The sequence below is a fragment of the Haematobia irritans genome, chromosome 2 (assembly GCF_050003625.1).
Source record: "Haematobia irritans isolate KBUSLIRL chromosome 2, ASM5000362v1, whole genome shotgun sequence".
Lineage (NCBI taxonomy): Eukaryota > Metazoa > Arthropoda > Insecta > Diptera > Muscidae > Haematobia > Haematobia irritans.
Genome location: NC_134398.1, coordinates 101,119,406 through 101,140,313, shown reverse-complemented (window position 1 = coordinate 101,140,313; position 20,908 = coordinate 101,119,406). Strand labels below are relative to the sequence as shown.

At 38.8% G+C, this 20,908-nt stretch overlaps 1 protein-coding gene and 1 long non-coding RNA gene across 2 annotated transcripts; both read right to left on the bottom strand.

Annotated features, from left to right (window-relative positions):
• Positions 1 to 3,714: 3,714 nt before the first annotated feature.
• On the bottom strand, positions 3,715 to 20,847 carry LOC142223544 (uncharacterized). Its single transcript, XM_075293427.1, has 2 exons — positions 20,605 to 20,847; positions 3,715 to 4,131 (listed from the first exon to the last, which is right to left on the bottom strand). The coding sequence occupies exons 1-2, from the start codon at positions 20,686 to 20,688 to the stop codon at positions 3,889 to 3,891; spliced, it is 327 nt and encodes a 108-aa protein (XP_075149542.1). The 5' UTR covers positions 20,689 to 20,847; the 3' UTR covers positions 3,715 to 3,888.
• On the bottom strand, positions 7,154 to 8,388 carry LOC142223546 (uncharacterized). Its single transcript, XR_012718782.1, has 3 exons — positions 7,605 to 8,388; positions 7,388 to 7,552; positions 7,154 to 7,327 (listed from the first exon to the last, which is right to left on the bottom strand). It is a non-coding gene; the product is annotated as an uncharacterized LOC142223546 (long non-coding RNA).
• Positions 20,848 to 20,908: the final 61 nt, after the last annotated feature.

Here is a 20,908-nt window from a genome sequence, read left to right as displayed (position 1 = left end):
TCGTCCTTGATACCATCCAGCATCTTGCCGTCGAGGACTTGGTCCATGAGCGTAGCTGGGCTTTAAGTCTGAGGGGGGTCAATTATATTTAGGCCAGTTTTGTGGGTCGATTTTCGAGCATTTCTAGGAAGAGTTAAAAGGCAAAAGTGGGTATAGCACATTATCCCCAAGCCAGGAGAATCCTCTCTCCCAAATGCCAGAGCCGTAGGTCATCTAGTTAACGAGATAAAAAGGGGGACATTAATGTATTTTCTAACAGCTAAAAATAATTGCTGGGGCATAGTTTTTAAAAAATTTAATTGATTCTATTAGCTATAAGCGCGTAGAAGACTATTCTGGAGATTCCATGAGCGTAGCTGGGTTTTAAGTCTGAGGGGGGTCAATTATATTTAGGTCAATTTTGTGGGTCGATTTTCAAGCATTTCTAGGAAGAGCTAAAAGGCAAAAGTGGGTATAGCACATTAGCCCCAAGCCAGGAGAATCCTCTCTCCCAAATGCCAGAGGCGTAGGTCGTATAGTTAACGAAATAAAAAGGGGGACATTAATGTATTTTCTAACACCTAAAAATCATTGCTGGGGCATAGTTTTTAAAAAAATGTAATTGATTCTATTAGCTATAAGCGCGTAGAAGACTATTCTGGAGATTCCATGAGCGTAGCTGGGCTTTAAGTCTGAGGGGGGTCAATTATATTTAGGCCAATTTTGTGGGTCGATTTTCGAGCATTTCTAGGAAGAGTTAAAAGGCAAAAGTGGGTATAGCACATTAACCCCAAGCCAGGAGAATCCTCTCTTCCAAATGCCAGAGGCGTAGGTCATCTAGTTAATGTGATAAGGGGGGGGGACAATTATATTTAGACCAATTATTACGGATACTTCTCTTACAAATTTTAATAAAGCACACTATGATATAGAATTCTACGCCTGGGGAAATTTCGTTTGGAAAGCAACATTTGAGTTGCTTATGTACAGTTTACAGGGTAAAAATTTAAACAAATTATTACGATATCGCACGAAATGTGCCATACATATGTCTGTTCAAATTCTCTCGTTTTTGTAAAATCATACATAAATGTATGCTACAGATATTCTGCCATTAAGATACATCAAATTTTCATATAACTGTTGCTGAAATCTTGTAACTTTTTGTGGATTCGATACATTTTCCTCTGTTGATATGTCCTTGTTTTTCTCATCATTTTCTTCTTTGTTTAGGTTCTGGCAATTTGGAACTTTTCATCAAAATTAACGTCTCTTGAAACACTTTTGTTTTCTGGTATGTATATTCTGTATCTCTCATCTCCATCATATCCCAGTAAGTATCCTTTTAAAGCTTTCTTGTCCATCTTTAAGCGCTTCTCTTTAGGTACATGGACATAACGCTTTGAACCAATTATACGTAAATGGTTTATTGTGGGTTTATGTCCGAACCAAGCTTCATAAGGACTTATACCAGGAATAGAGGATTTCGAAGTCCTGTTCAAAATATATATCGCCGATTTTACCAATTCTGCCCACATAGAATCGGGAAAATTTGCTTTTAAATTCACATATTTAAACGTTCTTGCCATATCAACTATAGTCCTATTATCTCCTTCACACCGACCATTTTGCTCAGGAGTATATGGTGCCGTTAACTTGTGAGTTATGCCAAAACCTTTTAAATTTCTATTCACTTCTTTATTATTAAATTCCAACCCATTGTCATTAGAAAAGTTTTCACAGTTTGACCTTGTGTTTTTGCGTGAACTAACATTTCTCTAAGTGTATCTACCACGTCGGATTTCTTTTTAACTATATACCCATACCTGAATTTCGAAAAATCATCCTTATATAGAATAAGATATTTGTACCCTTCGAAAGATTCATGGAATGGACCACAAACGTCAGCTGAAATGAGTTCTCCACATGCGGTTGCTGTTTTCCTGTTTCCAAACGGCATTCTTGACAATTTTACATAAGTACATGGCTCACAAATTTCTTGTTTCATTTTGACTTGTATATGAAAATCCTTTTCCAACTTTTCTTTCACATGGCGTATATCTTGGTGTCCCCATCTTTCATGATAAAGCTGAAGCATAGAGCTGTCTGAAACAGCCAAACAAATATTTTGTTTTACCTTTGGTATTATTGGTTGTATGGAGGCTTTATAAAGGCTTCCATTTCTTGAACGACTCCCATAGAGTACGGTTTGATTATTTACTGATAGCCAGCATTCCGTTACTGTTGAGTTGAAAGTACTGTTTGGATTTCTATCTTGTGTTGCAAGTACAGAAAACAAATTTCTTGATATATCAGGTACATACCAAACATCTCTGAGCTCCATTCTCAGCGACGTTCCTTTTATTTTTGAAATTATTTGGATAGATCCCGTACCATACGCTTTAATATATTCTTTTCCTGCTGCTTGAATAACTTGTGGCTCTTTGAAACTATTAAATTCAGAAAATAATTCATACGAATTTGTTACATGTTTCGTAGCTCCATTGTCTTCTTTAGACACTGAGGCACGTTCTACATTGATTTCAGTATTTAATGCCAGGTTGATATTTGTGGTGGCAGTCTTCTTCGACGGTTTTCCATCTTCAATCCATTTTCGGCAATCTTTCAATGTCCCTTCTTTTTGCAATAATGGCACATGTCCTCCTTCTTTGACACATTGCTACTTACTTTTTGCTTGTAATTTTTCTTAGATATCACCATTAAAGCTTCTGGATTGTTATTTGAATCTTGAATATTTTTCTTAAAGTTTCTCTCAAAAAGACAGATTTGCATTATTAGCTCGTCTATGGATTTGTCTGTATCCCTCGTGAGCATCATCCAACTAGACCGGAACATTTCATAGGATGGAGGAAGAATGTGGAGTATTTTGCAGATCAATAGCATATCTGGTAATATAGTTTGCCCTATCAATCGCACACCAGCATTCAATTCATCCCATAGACCTCTTAGTTTTGCAATATGTGTTGATGCGTCTAGATTAGCTTGCCATCCAAATGAAAACATGTCCGAACAAATTTTAAATAATTGATCCTTTGAAGTTACCTCGAAAATGTTCTTCAATGCCATCCATGTTTCATGTAGGCATTCTCTTTGTCCATACTTTTTTGGTACACCTCATCTGTAACCGTGTTGGTTAATATGCTCTTTGCATAACAATTTGCTTTGCGGTAAAATTCTTCCTTTTTCTTGAATTCTCTAATTTGAGCTTCTGTAGCTCCATTTGACAAAGGTATTGATGCTTCAATTGTCTTGTCTATGACATCCAATGCACCTTCATAGAAGATTAGAATATCTCTCACCTTCCTTTTCCATATTGGCCAATCAGCAGGACACGACAGCGGCTTTATTCTTCGCGAACTCCATATTCTTGAATTGATTTGAAAATTTTTCTTTTCTGTCAAAAAGCTAAAAACTTTCTTTTACGAGACTGGGCTCATAACCTATTGAGTTTGAATGTATTTTATTAACTGAAAAAATGTATTTGTATATACATACATATTTCTAACAGGAAAATCAAAAACATAATAATTAATTTTCTTATAAAACAATTTCAACAATTTTAGCTAACATAGTTTTCAATTAAACGGATCAGGAGATTTTCATACACAAACTTCTACGAAGATGCGACTAGAAGAGCAGAAATATTTTTCTTGACCCATAAATCTCATGCGTTAAAGTCAGAAGAAATTATAAAAAATTTAGAAAAAGTAAAAATAAATGGGAATGTACATTTATTTATGAAACTTAGGTCGAAAACCTTAGTTGTTAGTGCCTTCATTTTTTTGTATTTATTTTCATAATTTATTATGATTTTAAATAAACTAATAATAATAATTTATGAAACTATCCCATGGTGTTGATGTTATTGATGTTATGCGCTTTGGTACTTCAGCTTGTATCCAGATCAAGGAACCCTACGACAAAGATGGGATGTGTCCCACCTGAGTGATCTGGTTGTAAGTCGGGTAGGCTTAGCTGGGCAAGCGGAAAGATGGTGTGTGTCATGTGGCCATTGGTTGCAGATGAGACACACGTCAAGTACGCTGCTTTCAAACAGTCCCTTTCCTCCGGTGCCTTGTATCTTTTCACAACTTCAGCTACGGTATCCTCATGAATCTTAGTCAGACCTGCCTGCACACAAAAAAATTTCACGAAAAATTTTCCAATTAAAATTTTAATTGAGTTTTAAAAAATATTCAATTAAAAATTTAATTGATTCAACAAATTTTTTAATTGAAACAAAAATCAATCACAAAAATAATAGTATCAATTAATTTTTAATTGGATCAATTAACTTTTTAATTGACCTTCAATTAATTTTTTAATTGATACTATCATTTCTGTGATTGAAGACATTTCAATTAAAAATTAATTGGATCAATTAATTTCGTGATTGAATCAGAAAAAAAATTGTGTGGCATGCTGCCTGATCTAGACTCTCTTTTTGTTAAAAGTATTTGAATAGTATATTCATATAAGTAACCAATATTCGTTATATTATATCACTAAGTGTAAGAAGATATGTAATGAGAAATTGAATAAATATTATAGTTATTTTTCAACCACCAAACTAACAGGTTATGGGCCCAGGCCACGTGTGTTTGAAATTTAGTTTTATAAACTGTTAAAAAGAAAAAGAACGTATTTTGTGAAATTTTCGCGAGAAACAATTCTTTAAGATGGCTTCAAGTAATTTGTCATTCCCATTCGACAAATTACGAGGTAGAGAAAATTTTGACGTCTGGAAGCGGCATGGAGCATTGTAGCAAACGGCCCAATGGAAGGTGCAGAGCTAAAGGCTTTAGATGAGAGGGCACTTGCAGAAATAATTCTCATGATCGAGGCAACAAATTTTGCACATATTGCCAATGCGAAAACAGCTAAAAATGCCTGGGACGCACTCATGAAGGCTTTTGAGGATACCGGTCTCACCCGAAAAGTTGGACTTCTCAAGCACTTGGTTCAAATGAAATTGTAAGATTTTGAAAATGTACAGGAGTACGTGAGCCAAATAGAGGTGTGCACGTGAGTAATAGTTTACTCACGCACACTCACGACTGAAAAATCATACTCACGCAAGATATTCTTTGGTAGGACTCACGCTCACGCACATTCACGAAAAGAAAATTTGTACTCACGCACACTCACGCACGAAAACGTCGTAACTCACGAAAAATACCGTGACTCACGAAAAATATCGTGACTCACGAATAATTTTATGATTAATTTACCTTACCGAAGTGTCTGAAAACATGAGCATTATTAAAATCGAGAGTGTTATTAAACTCTTAACATCCCAGGTGTCACTAAAATTGTAATTGCATTTAACTCTTAAGCGTTTTATGTTGGAGAGCAGGAATATTTTCGTGAGTGTAATTCTTTACTCACGCACACTCACGAAGATATTATTTTCGTGACTCACGCACGACATTTTGGTTTGTTAATCACGCACACTCACGCTGTTGTCATCAGCGTGACTCACGACTCACGCACGAATCACGAAAATGTTCGTGAGTCACGACAATTTCGTGTCACGTGCACACCTCTAGAGCCAAATCATAATGATGTCACTGAAAGTACAACAATCAGGCTTATATTTGGATGATGAATTGGTTGCATCACTAATGCTGGCGGGTTTGTCCGATGAATTTACACCACTTGTTATGGCAGTGGAAAATTCAAAATCCAAATTAAGCGTTGACGTAGTAAAGAATTTGCTTTTACAAGATGCAAAATTTGATTGTCCAGTAAGAATAACGGAGATGAGAAAAGTTCCTTAGCAGCATCTTTGTTTTCAACTTCTTTACCGGGGAACGTCACAACAACATACACGAATGGTTCATAGACTCAGGAGCCACATCACATCTGACAAATACCAAGAACATATTGCAAAATTCTAAGAGAGTAGCTGAGAGACATTTTGTTATTACAAACAGAGGGAAAATGCCGATCGAATGTTCTGGAGATGTGCGTGTGGTTTTGCAGTCTGATAAAAAAAGACGAATGCATTCATAAGAGATGTTGAATATGTTCCACAAATGGCGGTAAATTTGCTTTCTGTTCGTCGTTATATTATATCACTAAGTGTAAGAAGATATGTAATGAGAAATTGAATAAATATTACAGTTCTTTTTCAACCACCAAACTAACAGGTTATGGGCCCAGGCCACGCGTGTTTGAAATTTAGTTTTATAAACTGTTAAAAAGAAAAAGAACGTATTTTGTGAAATTTTCGCGAGAAACAATTCTTTAAGATGGCTTCAAGTAATTTGTCTTTCCCATTCGACAAATTACGAGGTAGAGAAAATTTTGACATCTGGAAGCGGCATGGAGCATTGTAGCATGGAGCATTGTAGCAAACGGCCCAATGGAAGGTGCAGAGCTAAAGGCTTTAGATGAGAGGGCATTTGTAGAAATAATTCTCATGATCGAGGCAACAAATTTTGCACATATTGCCAATGCGAAAACAGCTAAAAATGCCTGGGACGCACTCATGAAGGCTTTTGAGGATACCGGTCTCACCCGAAAAGTTGGACTTCTCAAGCACTTGGTTCAAATGAAATTGTAAGATTTTGAAAATATACAGGTGTACGTGAGCCAAATAGAGGTGTGCACGTGACTAATAGTTTACTCACGCACACTCACGACTGAAAAATCATACTCACGCACACTCACGCACGATATTTTTTGGTAGGACTCACGCTCACGCACATTCACGAAAAGAAAATTTGTACTCACGCACACTCACGCACGAAAACGTCGTAACTCACGAAAAATACCGTGACTCACGAAAAATATCGTGACTCACGAATAATTTTATGATTAATTTACCTTACCGAAGTGTCTGAAAACATGAGCATTATTAAAATCGAGAGTGTTATTAAACTCTTAACATCCCAGGTGTCACTAAAATTGTAATTGCATTTAACTCTTAAGCGTTTTATGTTGGAGAGCAGGAATATTTTCGTGAGTGTAATTCTTTACTCACGCACACTCACGAAGATATTATTTTCGTGACTCACGCTCACGCACGACATTTTGGTTTGTTAATCACGCACACTCACGCTGTTGTCATCAATGTGAGATCAATTTACATTACAATTTACAATTTTTTATGGGTAATGTTTGTATACCAATGAAAGATGGCTATTAGGTTGCAATTATGTGGTCAAACTACAGAACCTAATTCAATATATACTTGCCAGAAATTTCTTCCTTAAGCCTCTAGATATAAATACAGATCGACTTAGACTCTTCCTGTATTCTTAATACAATAAAAAAAGCTCGTTTGCCGTAAAAAGTATTTGTGTTTGTTCGTGTATGAAGCCTGCAATTTTTATGGAAACTTTTGTAATATTCCTTTTTTATAAATCGGTGTGATACTTACCTGAAGGCAACTTCTTTTCTATGGGATCAACTTTATTCAATGTATTGCGGACTATTATCAAGTAAATGCTGTTCCCCGTTTTGCAAATTTTGTAGCGTCATACCATTTACCATGTCGATGTTGATATAAATATTTATTTGTTGCAACAACTACCTTACGCCCGTCCTATAATTGAACTAAGATTCTATTAGTATACTCAACTTTTGGTTGTACCAACCATTTGTTGATTCCCATGATGTAGATCTCACTATGCTGGTGGTTAGCTCAACAATTTTATGCAGCATAAAACCAAATTTATCGGCATTGGTTATTGTAACCAATAGAATGGTTATGGGAATTTCGTTTTGATCCTGTGAACTTTGTTATGGTCGTGTTGAATGTATAATGGGGAAAATAATCAAAACATTGTTCTTGTAACAAAAAATAAGTTACTGACATCATTTCCTCATTGTAATTATCGAATTGCAACCAACCATTTCTCTGGGTGTATAAAAACAGCCGACGGGGTGAAATGTGGAGATGGAAATATAGGCCATAAATGTGTAGTGTATAAAAGGAAAACAAACACGTTCATCGTTCCAGGAGAGAGGCCATCGTGCTGAAAATTTACTAGAAGTTGTCCATTCTGATGTTATGGGTCCTCTGAGGACAAAATCATTTTCTGGAAACAATTTTTTTACTAACTTTCGTCGATGATTATTCACGAAAAGTATTTGTGTGCCCATTAAGCGAAAATCAGACGTTTTCGAAGAATTTAAAAAATTCAAAAAATTTGACGAACAGCAATGTAATGCCAAAATAAAAAAATTTTCGAACTGATAATGGCACAGAATACACGGGCAATATTTTTTTCTGGAGGACTCAGGTATACGTCATCAAAAAACAGCAACATATACGCCAGAACAAAACGGCGTGGCGGAGCGCATAAACCGCACTATTATGGAGCGAGTACGGTGCATGTTGTTAGATGCCGATTTAAATGAAGTATACTGGGCGGAGGCTGCAATAACTTCAGTCTATTTCATAAATCATGTACCCTGTCGAGGTAACGAGAACAGCCCTGAAGAGATGTGGTCTGGTAGAAAGCCAAATTTAAATCATCTACGCGTTTTCGGGAGCAGAGCTTTCGTACATATACCAAAACAAAAACGTTATAAGCTGGAAGCTAACTCCAAAGAATATTTTTTTATGGGATATAGCAGCGAAAGTAAGGCGTACAGGTTGCAAGATCCGGTTACCAAGAAAATCGTCACAAGTCGAGATGTGGTCTTTATAGAATACATAAACCAGATACGTACCTTTGAACAAGAAAATTCTAATCCGATCTCTCCCGTAGTGGCGACACTCTGACAAGTCGAACTTTTTCTAAGGTAACGACATCAAAAGGAGGTAATACCTCACGAAGGAGATTCAAGGAACGCAGAAATGCTTTGTTTATCTTAAAGAAGTTAGGATCAGTCGACCCAAGCACGCTGTCGGCTAAACAAAGCGATTCCTTAAAATGGGCTCAAGGAATTCTTGAGACTGGAAAAAGGGAACGATCGCCGAATGAGCTGCCTTCCTCCAAAAGGGTTCAAAGATCGTTCGCCTCAGTTGACAGCCTTGTGATGGCTATCATTAATAAAGGAGCATTGGACGGTATGGTTCCAAAGCAAAAATGGGGGAAATTGAGAATGCTCTGTCTGTCGTCTACTCACAGGTGCTGGAAAAGTTTCCAGGCCCAGATCCTCGACACCAAGAGGCTGGTTGGTATCAAGGACGATTTAAGCTAGTCGCATTTGAGGAGCAGAGGTCTATAGAATGTTTTAAAGCTGCTCTGATACTAATTGGTGAAGTTTGGGAAGGAGCTGCTCTAAAGTTAGTCCAGAAGAAAGCCATACCGGCTAGAACTAGAGCACATGCGTGGATACATGCAAACCCTTCTGACCCTGAATCTAATTTAAATATTCTGAAACGATGCAATCCAGATCTTCCAACAGCTGATAGGAAGGTTGACCGTTTGGATACACGTAAGGAAGACGGCTGAACTGACACTTCTGAGACTTAGGAGCTTGAACACGCTGGAGAGGACAGCCTGCAGGCATACTGAAATTCTGGCCGGGCAGTATAGAGAGACGGACCATATGGCCATGGAGCATGTTTATCATCACAAACCGACATACATTATACCAAGTATGGGGGAGTGTGAAGACAGGAGGATACCCTTCGGAACCCTGAACAAGTATACGGACGGATCAAAGATGGAGGAAGGAACGGGCAGCGGAGTCTATTGTAGTGAACTAGGAATAAGGGAGTCTTACACGCTGGATAGTGATTGCAGTATTTTTCAGGCTGAGATTTCTGCGATCGCAAAGGCTGCTGAGTCGCTGTTGATGAGGCCGTTATTCAGAAGCGATATCAACTTCTTCATCGACAGCCAGGCAGCTATAAAGGCATTGTGCAGGGCTGACATAAGGTCTAGTGTAGTCAGCCGCTGTCGTCGAGAACTCAAGGCTCTCACTGAACAGCATAATATAACTCTGCGCTGGGTACCTGGGCACTATGGGATAATAGGAAATGAGAAAGCGGATGTGCTGGCTAAGTAGGGTGCTCGTGGAACGAACAACGTCCTAGCGGACGGTTTTCCTCCAGTATCTTCTTATCATTACAGGATAGAGGTTAAATATGATGAGCAATGGCGAAGACGCTGGGTCTCTTCGGATGGTTGCGAGCAAACCAAGTTGATATGGGATGAAAAGAAACGTAGGAACTGTGAAATTTTGTTGTCGATGAACAGAGAGGAATTACGGCCATTGATTGGTATCATAACAGGACACAACACACTTGGGAAACACATGGTAAGAATAGGACTTAAAGACGATGATATCTGTAGATGGTGCCTGGACCCGGAAGTTACGTAGGACTCGTACCACTTCCTGTATCAGTGCCCAGCTTTATCCTTTAGAAGAAACAAGATACTGGGCTCCTTTTTCTTTCAGGCTCTCACTGATCTGCGGGAGTGCAGCTTACGGAACATACTTGCATTCATCAGGGCCTCTGGTTTGTTATTCTGAGATTTCTTTCAAAGAGAACGAGCAGGTGGAAGTTTCTGGGACAAAGCGGCCGCATCGGAAGGAGAAAGATTGCAAAATCACATAGAGGGATCACAATGGACCTATACTGGTCTAAGTGGGCATCAATACAAGAACATAGATGTCCCCCTCTACAACCTAACCTAACCTTAGGGGGTATTGAAATTCCCTTTGGTGAGTGTGCAAAATACCTTGGCGTTATTTTGGACAGGAAGCTGAACTTTAAGCTTAATATTAAAGGGCGAGAAAAGCAACGGTAGCTTTGTACTCGTGCAAAAAGGCAATAGGAAAAAAAGTGGGGACCAAAACCAAAAATTGTGCATTGGCTATACACGGCAGTGGTTAGATCTATAATACTATATGGTGTTGTAGTCTGGTGGCCGGCACTTCAGCAACCGACAAGTTTAGATAAAGTTCAGCGTATGACGTGCTTGGGTATCTCAGGCGCATTCAGTAAGACAGGAACAGATTCCCTTAATGTCATGCTGCATGTATTGCCTTTAGACATTTTGGCCAAACAGTCAGGTGCAACAACGGCTGTACGGTTGCGCGAGCTATCGCTGTGGTCGGAAAAAAGTTACGGTCACAGTTCGGTCCTCAAAATAATGCCAGATGTGCCTAAAGTAGTGGATTACACTTTGGCGAGTCCACTTTTCGACAAAAAGTTTGAGACTCTAATTCCCAACAGTGAGGCGTGGTGCACACAGACCCCGGGGAATAAAGAATATATAGATTTCTACACTGATGGCTCCAAATTGGATGGACAATTGGGTTTCGGAGTATATTCTAATGATCTGAACTTCGAATAGCGAAAAAATTACCTAATCACTGTAGTGTTTTTCAGGCTGAAATATTAGCAATAAGAGAGGTGGCGAATTGGCTGAGAAGTAATGTTCCAAAAAATGTGGGCATTAATATATACTCAGACAGTCAACCTGCAATAAAATCCTTGGACTCTGTGTTCCTTAACTCGAAAACGGTCATCGACTGACGCAAATCTCTCAATGAGATGGCTGAGCAGTACAATATTCACCTAATATGGGTGCCTGGCCATAGGAACATACCGGGGAACTGCGAAGCGGATGAGTTGGCAAGGCTAGGGACTACCTTACATATTCCAGGGGAACTAGAATCTGTTGGTATGCCCCTGGCTACCTGCAAGCTCATGCTGCGTGAGAAGGCTGTTATGATGGCAAATGTTCGATGGGAGAATTGCAAGGGCTGTAACGACACCAAGCAAATATGGCCCCATTTAAACTTAAACTGCACACTAGATATGCTAGTGTTCTCGAGACGTCAGATATCACTCCTGATATCTGCTATAACGAGTCGCTGTCTGATAGGCGATTTTGCAAAAACTATAGGCGCGAAGTATAATGACTATTGTATGAGCTGTCATGATGCGGAGGAAAAGGAATTAATTAAACACCTCTTGTGTGAGTGTCCTGCATTTTGTGTAAAGCGCAAGCAACTTTTAGGAGCATATAGCTTCAGATTACTGGCGGATCTGGAAAACGTTAACTTAAGCAGTCTGCTAATGTTTTTGGAACAATCTGGTTGGTTCAACAAAGAAAAATAATCAAGAAGGTTCAGCGGTTATATGTAATAGGTACTTTTTAGGTAATGTGGTATCACAATGGACTGAATAGTCTAAGTGAGCCTGAATCTTAATCGGGCTGCCACTTTAACCTAACCTAACCTAAGACGAAGACGATTTTATTAGTTTCGAAGAAGACGAGAGTTTTGAAGACGCACTTGAAAATAGTGGCACTGGTGAAAGCGACAATGATGGAACATCTAACAACAGTCAGCCAAAAGGACGTTCGGAAAGAATTGCGACAAGACCGCGTAGAAGGTATAATTTATGCGTCACCGAAACAAGCGGTCAAAGTTGGAACGTCGTCCCAGAAAACTACAACGAAGCCGTTGCATCAACACAGGCCGATGTATGGAAAGCGGCAATGATTATGGAAATGGATTCACTTACAACCAATGAAACGTGGTACTTGACCGATCTGCCAAAAGGAAAACGAGGCATAGATTGTAAGTGGGTGTACAAAACTAAAGTTGATGCCAATGGACATGAAGTATGTCACAAAGCAAGATTGGTAATAAAGCGTTGTTGTCAACAAAAAGGAGTGGACTACGAAGATACTTTCGCATCTGTAGTTCGTTACACACCTTTGCGTTTCCTTTTTGCTCTTACGGCGAAACACAAACTTATTATACATCAACTTGATGCAGTGACGGCCTTCTTAAACGGCGACCTAGAAGAAGAGATCTTTATGAGGCAACCACAAGGTTTTGATGATGGCAGTGGTAAAGTATGTGCCTTAAAGAAATCCCTGTATGGTTTCAAGCAATCATGTCGCGTTTGGAAAAAGAAGCTGAACGAGGTATTGTTAAAGTTTGGTCTGCAGAGAAGTGAAGTTGACCAGTGTGTGTACCATTGTGTGGTCGACGACAAAATGTTATATGTAGGCATTTATGTGGATGACGTTTTAATATTTTGTAATGATGTCGACATTCTCAAACGTGTAAAGGAAGAATTGGCATCAAATTTCAAGACGAAAGATCTGGGCATGAGAATAACCTACAACAAAGAAAATGGAACTATTAAAATAGACCAGACAAAATACATAGAAGAGATATTAAATCGTTTTAATAAGAATGCCTGCAAAGCTGTGGCAACACCTATGGATATTGGTCAAAAGATTTCTTCGGAAATGTGTCCATCCGATGAAGCTAAAAAAAGAAATGGAGATTGCCCCTTATATGCAAGCTGTGGGAAGTCTTTTGTTCATAGCTCAAATTACACGACCCAAAAAACGTTCCCCAAACACTTTAATTACATTTGTAACGGTTGATTTGGCAACTTTTTGCGATTTTGCCAGCTTTGTGTGCTAGTAGCTCGGATTTTCGCGATGCGCGAGCAAAATTTTGATACGCTGCTCTTCTTGCTTGGACGGCATTTTGACAACTGAAGAGTGAATTCCAAAATCAAAATAGGAACAACATTCTACACACACACCTTCAAAATGAGGGGTGTTCAGGTTTTTTAAATGCAAAATTGAAAGAAATACGTCAAGTTTATATTGACCAAATTTTGACCGTATCACCCTTTATTGATTGCGAACCATTTCATATTTCGAAATTGATTAAAAAAAAGTAACCGTGAAAATAAGCTGGTTTTCACCTTGAAAACTGAACATAGTACTCAGCTTAATTTTGCATAACCAAATCGCGCAGTGGACAGCCATTTTTGTTTTGTTTTTATTTTATTACTTGACACATTTTTCTCTGTATGCAGCTTAATTAAAAGCTTTATACCAACATTTCTTGTAATGTAGTATATAAAGTGATTCACAAAAGAATTCGTTTTTTGCTTTCTTCAAATCAAATGTATTTTTTTGGCGTTTAACATTTTTATTAAATAGTTTTATTGAAATGTTTTCATGGACATACATAAAAGAAAAACGTAAATAAAGAGTAAAGAAATTAACTTCCCTGTATTAATTCTAAACATTAAATAAAATAAGTAAAAAAAGAAAGAAAATCTTCATTCCAGCGCTGCTTAAAATTGGATTCCGAGATAGAGTCTTGTTCCAACAAGACAACGACCCAAAACACACGGCTTGGGTGTGAAAATATGGCTCCTTCACAACACCAAATACATCAAAACGCCACCGCAAAGCCCAGATACCAACCCCATTAAAAAGTTGGGTCTCATTTGGGATCGTGGAACAGACAAAACCAAATTTCATCTAAGGCAACCCTTAAAAAGTGTTCAGGAAGAATGGGGCAAAATCTCTCAAGAAACGTGTCGAAAATTGGTAGAGTCGATGCCAAGGCGACTGGAAGCCATTTGCGCAAAAAAAGGGCACCATACCAAATACTAAGTGGACCAAAATACTGTCTCATACAATGTGATTACTGATGCGACGAATACTTTTGTGAACATTTTTTGATTTAATGTTAAGAATTAATATTAGAGCTCGACCGAAGCGGGTTTTTTGCTGAAGCCGATGTTCGGCAAAAAAAAGCAATAATCGGCCGAAGCCGATTATTTTCCTCAAATTTGTAATTAAAGAAATTTGGTGTGTTTTAGTTCAATATTAGACTATTTTGTCAACAAATGCATAAATACAACAATAAAAGGTAATTCAGTCCAGTAGTTTGATATTATAATGACAAAAAAAATATTTTTTATAATTTTTTACGTTTTATTTGTACTGGGTGTTTTGACAAATTCAACATTTGGACAAATCAATATCAAATAAATTATTAAAAAAGCTTCGGCGTCGGTTAATCGGCCTGATGACGTTGAAGGCCGATTCGTGGCCGATTATCGATTTTTGGTCGACTGCCGAAGCCAATGTTTCGGTCGAGCTCTTATTAATATAGCGAAGTTAATTTCTTGACTTTTTATTAATGTTTTCCTTTCATGTATGTCCACGGAAACATTCCAATAATTCTATTTAATAATAAATAAGGAACGTCTAAAGTCGGGCGGGCCGACTTTATTAAACCCTGCACCACTTTGTAGATCCACATTTTCTATACCACGTCAAATCCGTTCAATGTGTTTGGTGCTATATATAAAGGTTTATGTTCTCATATACATATATTTAAATCCTACGGGATCTGGACAGAGTTCTACAAGGTTAGGTTAAAGTGGCAGCCCGATTAAGATTCAGGCTCACTTAGACTATTCAGTCCATTGTGATACCACATTAACTAAAAGTACCTATTACATATGGGCACTTCTAGTTTTAACCGCTGAACCTTCTTGATTATTTTTCTTTGTTGAACCAACCAGATTGTTCCAAAAATATTAGCAGACTGCTTAAGTTAACGTTTTCCAGATCCGCCAGTAATCTGAAGCTATATGCTCCTAAAAGTTGCTTGCGCTTTACACAAAATGCAGGACACTCACACAAGAGGTGTTTAATTGATTCTTTTTCCTCCGCATCATGACAGCTCATACAATAGTCATTATACTTCGCGCCAATAGTTTTTGCAAAATCTCCTATCAGGCAGCGACCCGTTATAGCAGATATCAGGAGTGATATCTGACGTCTCGAGAACATTAGCATATCTAGTGTGCGGTTTAAGTTGAAATGGGGCCATATTTGCTTGGTGTCGTTACAACCCTTGCAATTCTCCCATCGAACATTTGCCATCATAACAGCCTTCTCACGCAGCATGAACTTGCAGGTAGCTAGGGGCATACCAACAAATTCTAGTTCCCCTGGAATATGTAAGGTAGTCCCTAGCCTTGCCAACTCATCCGCTTCGCAGTTCCCCGGTATGTTCCTATGGCCAGGCACCCATATTAGGTGAATATTGTACTGTTCAGCCATCTCATTGAGAGATTTGCGGCAATCGATGGCCGTTTTCGAGTTGAGGAACACAGAGTCCAAGGATTTTATTGCAGGTTGACTGTCTGAGTATATATTAATGCCCACATTTTTTGGAACATTACTTCTCAGCCAATTCGCCACCTCTCTTCATATTTCAGCCTGAAAAACACTACAGTGATCAGGTAATCTTTTCGCTATTCGAAGTTCCAGATCTTTAGAATATACTCCGAAACCCAATTGTCCATCCAATTTGGAGCCATCAGTGTAGAAATCTATATATCTTTTATTCCCCGGGGTCCGTGTACACCACGCCTCACTGTTGGGAATTAGAGTCTCAAACTTTTTGTCGAAAAGTGGACTCGCCAAAGTGTAATCCACTACGTTAGGCACATCTGGCATTATTTTGAGGACCGAACTGTGACCGTAACTTTTTTCCGACCACAGCGATAGCTCGCGCAACCGCACAGCCGTTGTTGCAGCTGACTGTTTGGCCAAAATGTCTAAAGGCAATAGATGCAGTATGACATTAAGGGAGTTTGTTCCTGTCTTGCTGAATGCACCTGAGATACACAAGCACGCCATACGCTGAACTTTATCTAAACCTGTCGGTTGCTGAAGTGCCGGCCACCAGACTACAACACCATATAGCATTATAGGTCTAACCACTGCCGTGTATAGCCAATGTACAATTTTTGGTTTCAGTCCCCACTTTTTCCCTATTGCCTTTTTGCACGAGTATAAAGCTACCGTTGCTTTCCTCGCCCTTTCTTCAATATTAAGCTTAAAGTTCAGCTTCCTGTCCAAAATAACGCCAAGGTATTTTGCACACTCCCTAAAGGGAATTTCAATACCCCCTAAGGAAATGGGCCTAACTGTGGGAGTTTTGCGATCTTTGCAGTACATGACTATTTCTGTCTTTGCAGGATTTACCCCAAGACCATTATCTTTCGCCCATTTCTCAGTCATCCGGAGGGCTCTCTGTATAATATCTCTAATTGTTGATGGGAATTTTCCCCTGACTGCTAGCGCCACATCATCTGCGTATGCCACCACTTGTATCCTTTCTTTTTCTAGGGAAACCAGAAGGTCGTTTATAGCAACATTCCAAAGAAGAGGTGATAGAACTCCTCCTTGAGGAGTGCCTCTGTTCACATACTTTTGTATGTTTGCTTGTCCTAGTGTGGCTGAAATACGTCTCTTCATTAGCAGTTCGTCTAACAGCCTGAGTATACATGGATCAACATTCAGAGTTGTCAGTCCATTTAATATCGAGCTCGGGTGGACATTATTGAACGCCCCTTCGATGTCTAGAAACGCCACGATTGTGTATTCTTTGACAGATAGTGAGCTTTCAATAAAGCTGACTAGTTCATGTAGTGCGGTCTCAGTAGACCTGCCCTTCGAGTATGCATGCTGTCGTTTCGAGAACAAACTTGAATCGATGCTAGTTCTAAGATAAATATCTATCATCCTCTCCAGAGTCTTAAGTAGGAATGAGGATAAGCTGATTGGTCGGAAATCCTTCGCCCTCGAGTGAGAGGCTTTTCCCGCTTTAGGTATGAAAACGACTTTTGTTTCCCTCCACTTTCCTGGGATATATGATAAGTTGATACATCCTTTATATATCACCGACAACCAGGGGATAATTTTGTCAGTTACAGCTTGTAACTCCGCCGGAGTAATTCCATCAGGTCCAGGGGATTTGAATGGTCCAAAGCTATTTAGCGCCCATCTTATTCTAGTTTCCGATACAATTTCCTCGACAGGAAACGACCGCTGAGCAACTGTGGCACCGCCAGTACATGGTTCAACCGTCTGATTTCCAGGAAAATGTGTGTCCAATAGTACCTCCAGCGTCTCCTCACTGGACGTTGTCCAATTGCCCTCCGATGTTTTAATGAAACCTGGAGCGGAGTTGGTGGATGCTAGAACCTTCCGTAGTCTGGAAGCCTCGGACGTATTCTCAATACTGCTGCAGTAAGCATTCCAAGAGTTATGCTGAGCCTTTCTCAGTTCTCGCTTGTATCCTCTCAGATTCTTCTTGTAAGCGTCCCAGTCCTCAGGGGCTCTGGTGGACTTTGCCTTGTTAAAGAGCTTCCTGCAGGATTTCCTCATATTACTTAATTCCGTAGACCACCATGGTGGTCGATGTTTCCCCCTTGGCTTTCCTCTAGGGCATGCAGCTTTCAGTGAGATGTTGAAGGCCTTAGTAATCCGCTCCACTGCGTGTTTGATATCTTGCACATTTCTCATAGTTGTCTCTGTTATTTCCGGTATCATCATATTGAACGATTCCCTATACCTATTCCAGTCAGCTTTCCTAACATTTGGCGGAAATATGATCTTGGTGATATGAACATCAAATTTGAAACTGATGTAGCGATGATCTGAGAAGCTGTGTTCACTTAAAACCTGCCACTCAGATATCATTTCATTCAGTTCTTGCGAGGCCAAGGTGATGTCCAAAACCTCTTGCCTGTTTTTAGTGACAAAGGTTGGGACATCTCCCTTGTTGCAAACTACCAGATTAGTACGCAAAATAAACTCTATTAGCGACTCTCCCCTTGCATTAGTATCACTACTTCCCCATATACTATGATGTGCATTCGCATCGCATCCCATAATGAGTTTCGTCTTTGTTTTCCGTGACTCCTCCACTAAGGTCTTAACGGCATATGGAGGCATCTCCCTGTCATGTCCCATGTAGACCGAAGATACCCAATATTTGCATTTGGCTATTTCTAAACTGGCAACGACAGTGTCTGTATTGCACATTGAAGGAAGCAGAAACAAGTTGAGCTCGTTTTTAGCAATTATACAGGCTCGATTTACACCATTACCACTATACTGCAATAGTTTGAACCCCGGAGTACTTAATTCACATATTTTGTTTTTATAAACATATGGTTCTTGAATAAGAACTATATCTATGTCCCCTTTCATCAGGAGAACTTTTAAGGCAGCACATGCAGCCTTACAATGATGAAGATTTATCTGGAGGATCCGTAGGACCATCGAGATTTTCAACAACCGTCACATCAGCCGCTTCAATCGAGTCATCAAGAATGTCCTCTTCAGAGATATCGGTGACTCTCGCAATAACCATAGGTTCAACTTTGGTGAGTTCTGAGGCAGTAGAAGCCTCCTCACGCATACGGTATCTATCCATGTCTTCAAATGTCTTGGTATCCCCCTCGACTTCGCAAGAGGATCCGCTTACTTCTGATTCAGACAGAGGCTTGTCCATTTCTGAATCCTTTAGCTGATCGTTTTTATACACCTTCATTTGGATATAATGAAAGCCATAACATACACGGCCCTGGGACTTTGCTAGATGTGGCAAAGACTGAGTGTTCTACAATACTATAGACTTTAAATTTAAGTCGGCTAATGCCCCGGGGTGGAACACGATGTTAGTAAACGAATATACGAAACATTTAAATCTGAACCAATTTTGAGGAAACTTCGATTTATCGCTCGATAGATATGCATTAGAAATAAAGAAAAATTTGAGTAATTTTTACAAGTTTTCGACTTAGCAGTGGCGATTTGATAAGGAAAATGTGGGTATTTTGGCCATTTTTGCCCAGATCGGAAAAACATATATATGGAAGCTATATTGAAATCTCAACCGATTTCAACCATGCATACTTTAGTATGCTAATTCTACTCCCTGTGAAAAGTTTTACGTAAATCGGTCTACAACTTTGACCTCTGTGGTCATATGACGGAAAATCGGGCGAAAGATATATGTGGGAGCTATATCTAAATATGAACCGATTTCAATAAAATTTAGCACACTTGACAACATTAATAATTGTACTCCTAGTGCAAAATTTCTACCAAATAGGGCTAAAACTCTGGCTTCTGAGCCATATAAGTCTATATCGGCCGAAAGATATATATGGGAGCTATATCTAAATCTGAACCGATTTCAATCAAATTTTGCACACTTGACTAAACGACCAAGTGTTATGTTTGTTTCAAGCAAATCAGGGTGAAACTCTGGCATATATAAGTACATATCGGGCGAAAGATATATCTAAATCTGAACAGATTTTCTCCAAAATCAATAGGGTTCTATTCTGACCCAAAACAGAATAGAACCCTATTGAAATTTGAAGTCGAAAGGCTTAAACCTAGGCTTTGACCACAAAAATGTGTTCACAGACAGACGGACATGGCTAGATCGACTCTCGGAACCACACGATGTGTCTATATCGTCTACTTCTGGGTGTTACAAACATATGCACTAACTTATAATACCCTGTTCCACAGTGTGGCGCAGTGTATAACAATTTTGCTGTCCATGATAGTAGTCCTCTTTTTATTTTAAGACAAAGTTCTGTACTATCTCTATGATGGGTATGTAACCGCGTATGGCCATTTGGTATTGATTGTAAAATGAGTTTATTTGCCTTTTTAAGCAAAGATATTTGTTTGCTATTTCAGCAGAGAAAATATTTTGCTGTTTCAACTAGCGGATGCTGAAACAACTACATTGACTGCATTCCCTTTTACAGCAAACTGATGTTTTTCTGATTTTTATGAATAAAAAAAAAGCTTTTGAGTGCAGATATCGCCTACGAGTATTTATAAATTGATGTTGAGACCCACAAGTGTATCCAAATCTAAAAAATGTTGGCAGGGTTTTCTTACTGCCGTGCCACAATAACAAACATTTTCAAAAATCCAGGCATTGAAACGGTTTTTTAATACAAATCAGTGCTTTATGCAAATTTAATTTTATGAAGATATAAACACCATTGCATTTGAAAATTACCTGTACGTCTTCATTTTTCAGTTCATCAATTAGAACTGCTATTGGGTATAAGGAGTCATTTGCTGTTTTATCACTCGCTGCCATTTTTCAAAACCTTGTATACAATACTGCAGATTTCTTAACTGCCACAAGCTCCTACTATTTCCTCTATTTCGTATCTCATTATTCTACTTTCTTTTGCAATCAATGTTCCTCCAATAATACAAAAATAGTACTTTTTACCACATATAGGTTCTGTTGAGTGTTGTCAATACCGTTCAAATGTCGTCGCAAAATTTCGACAACTTAAATATTGGCTTATGCG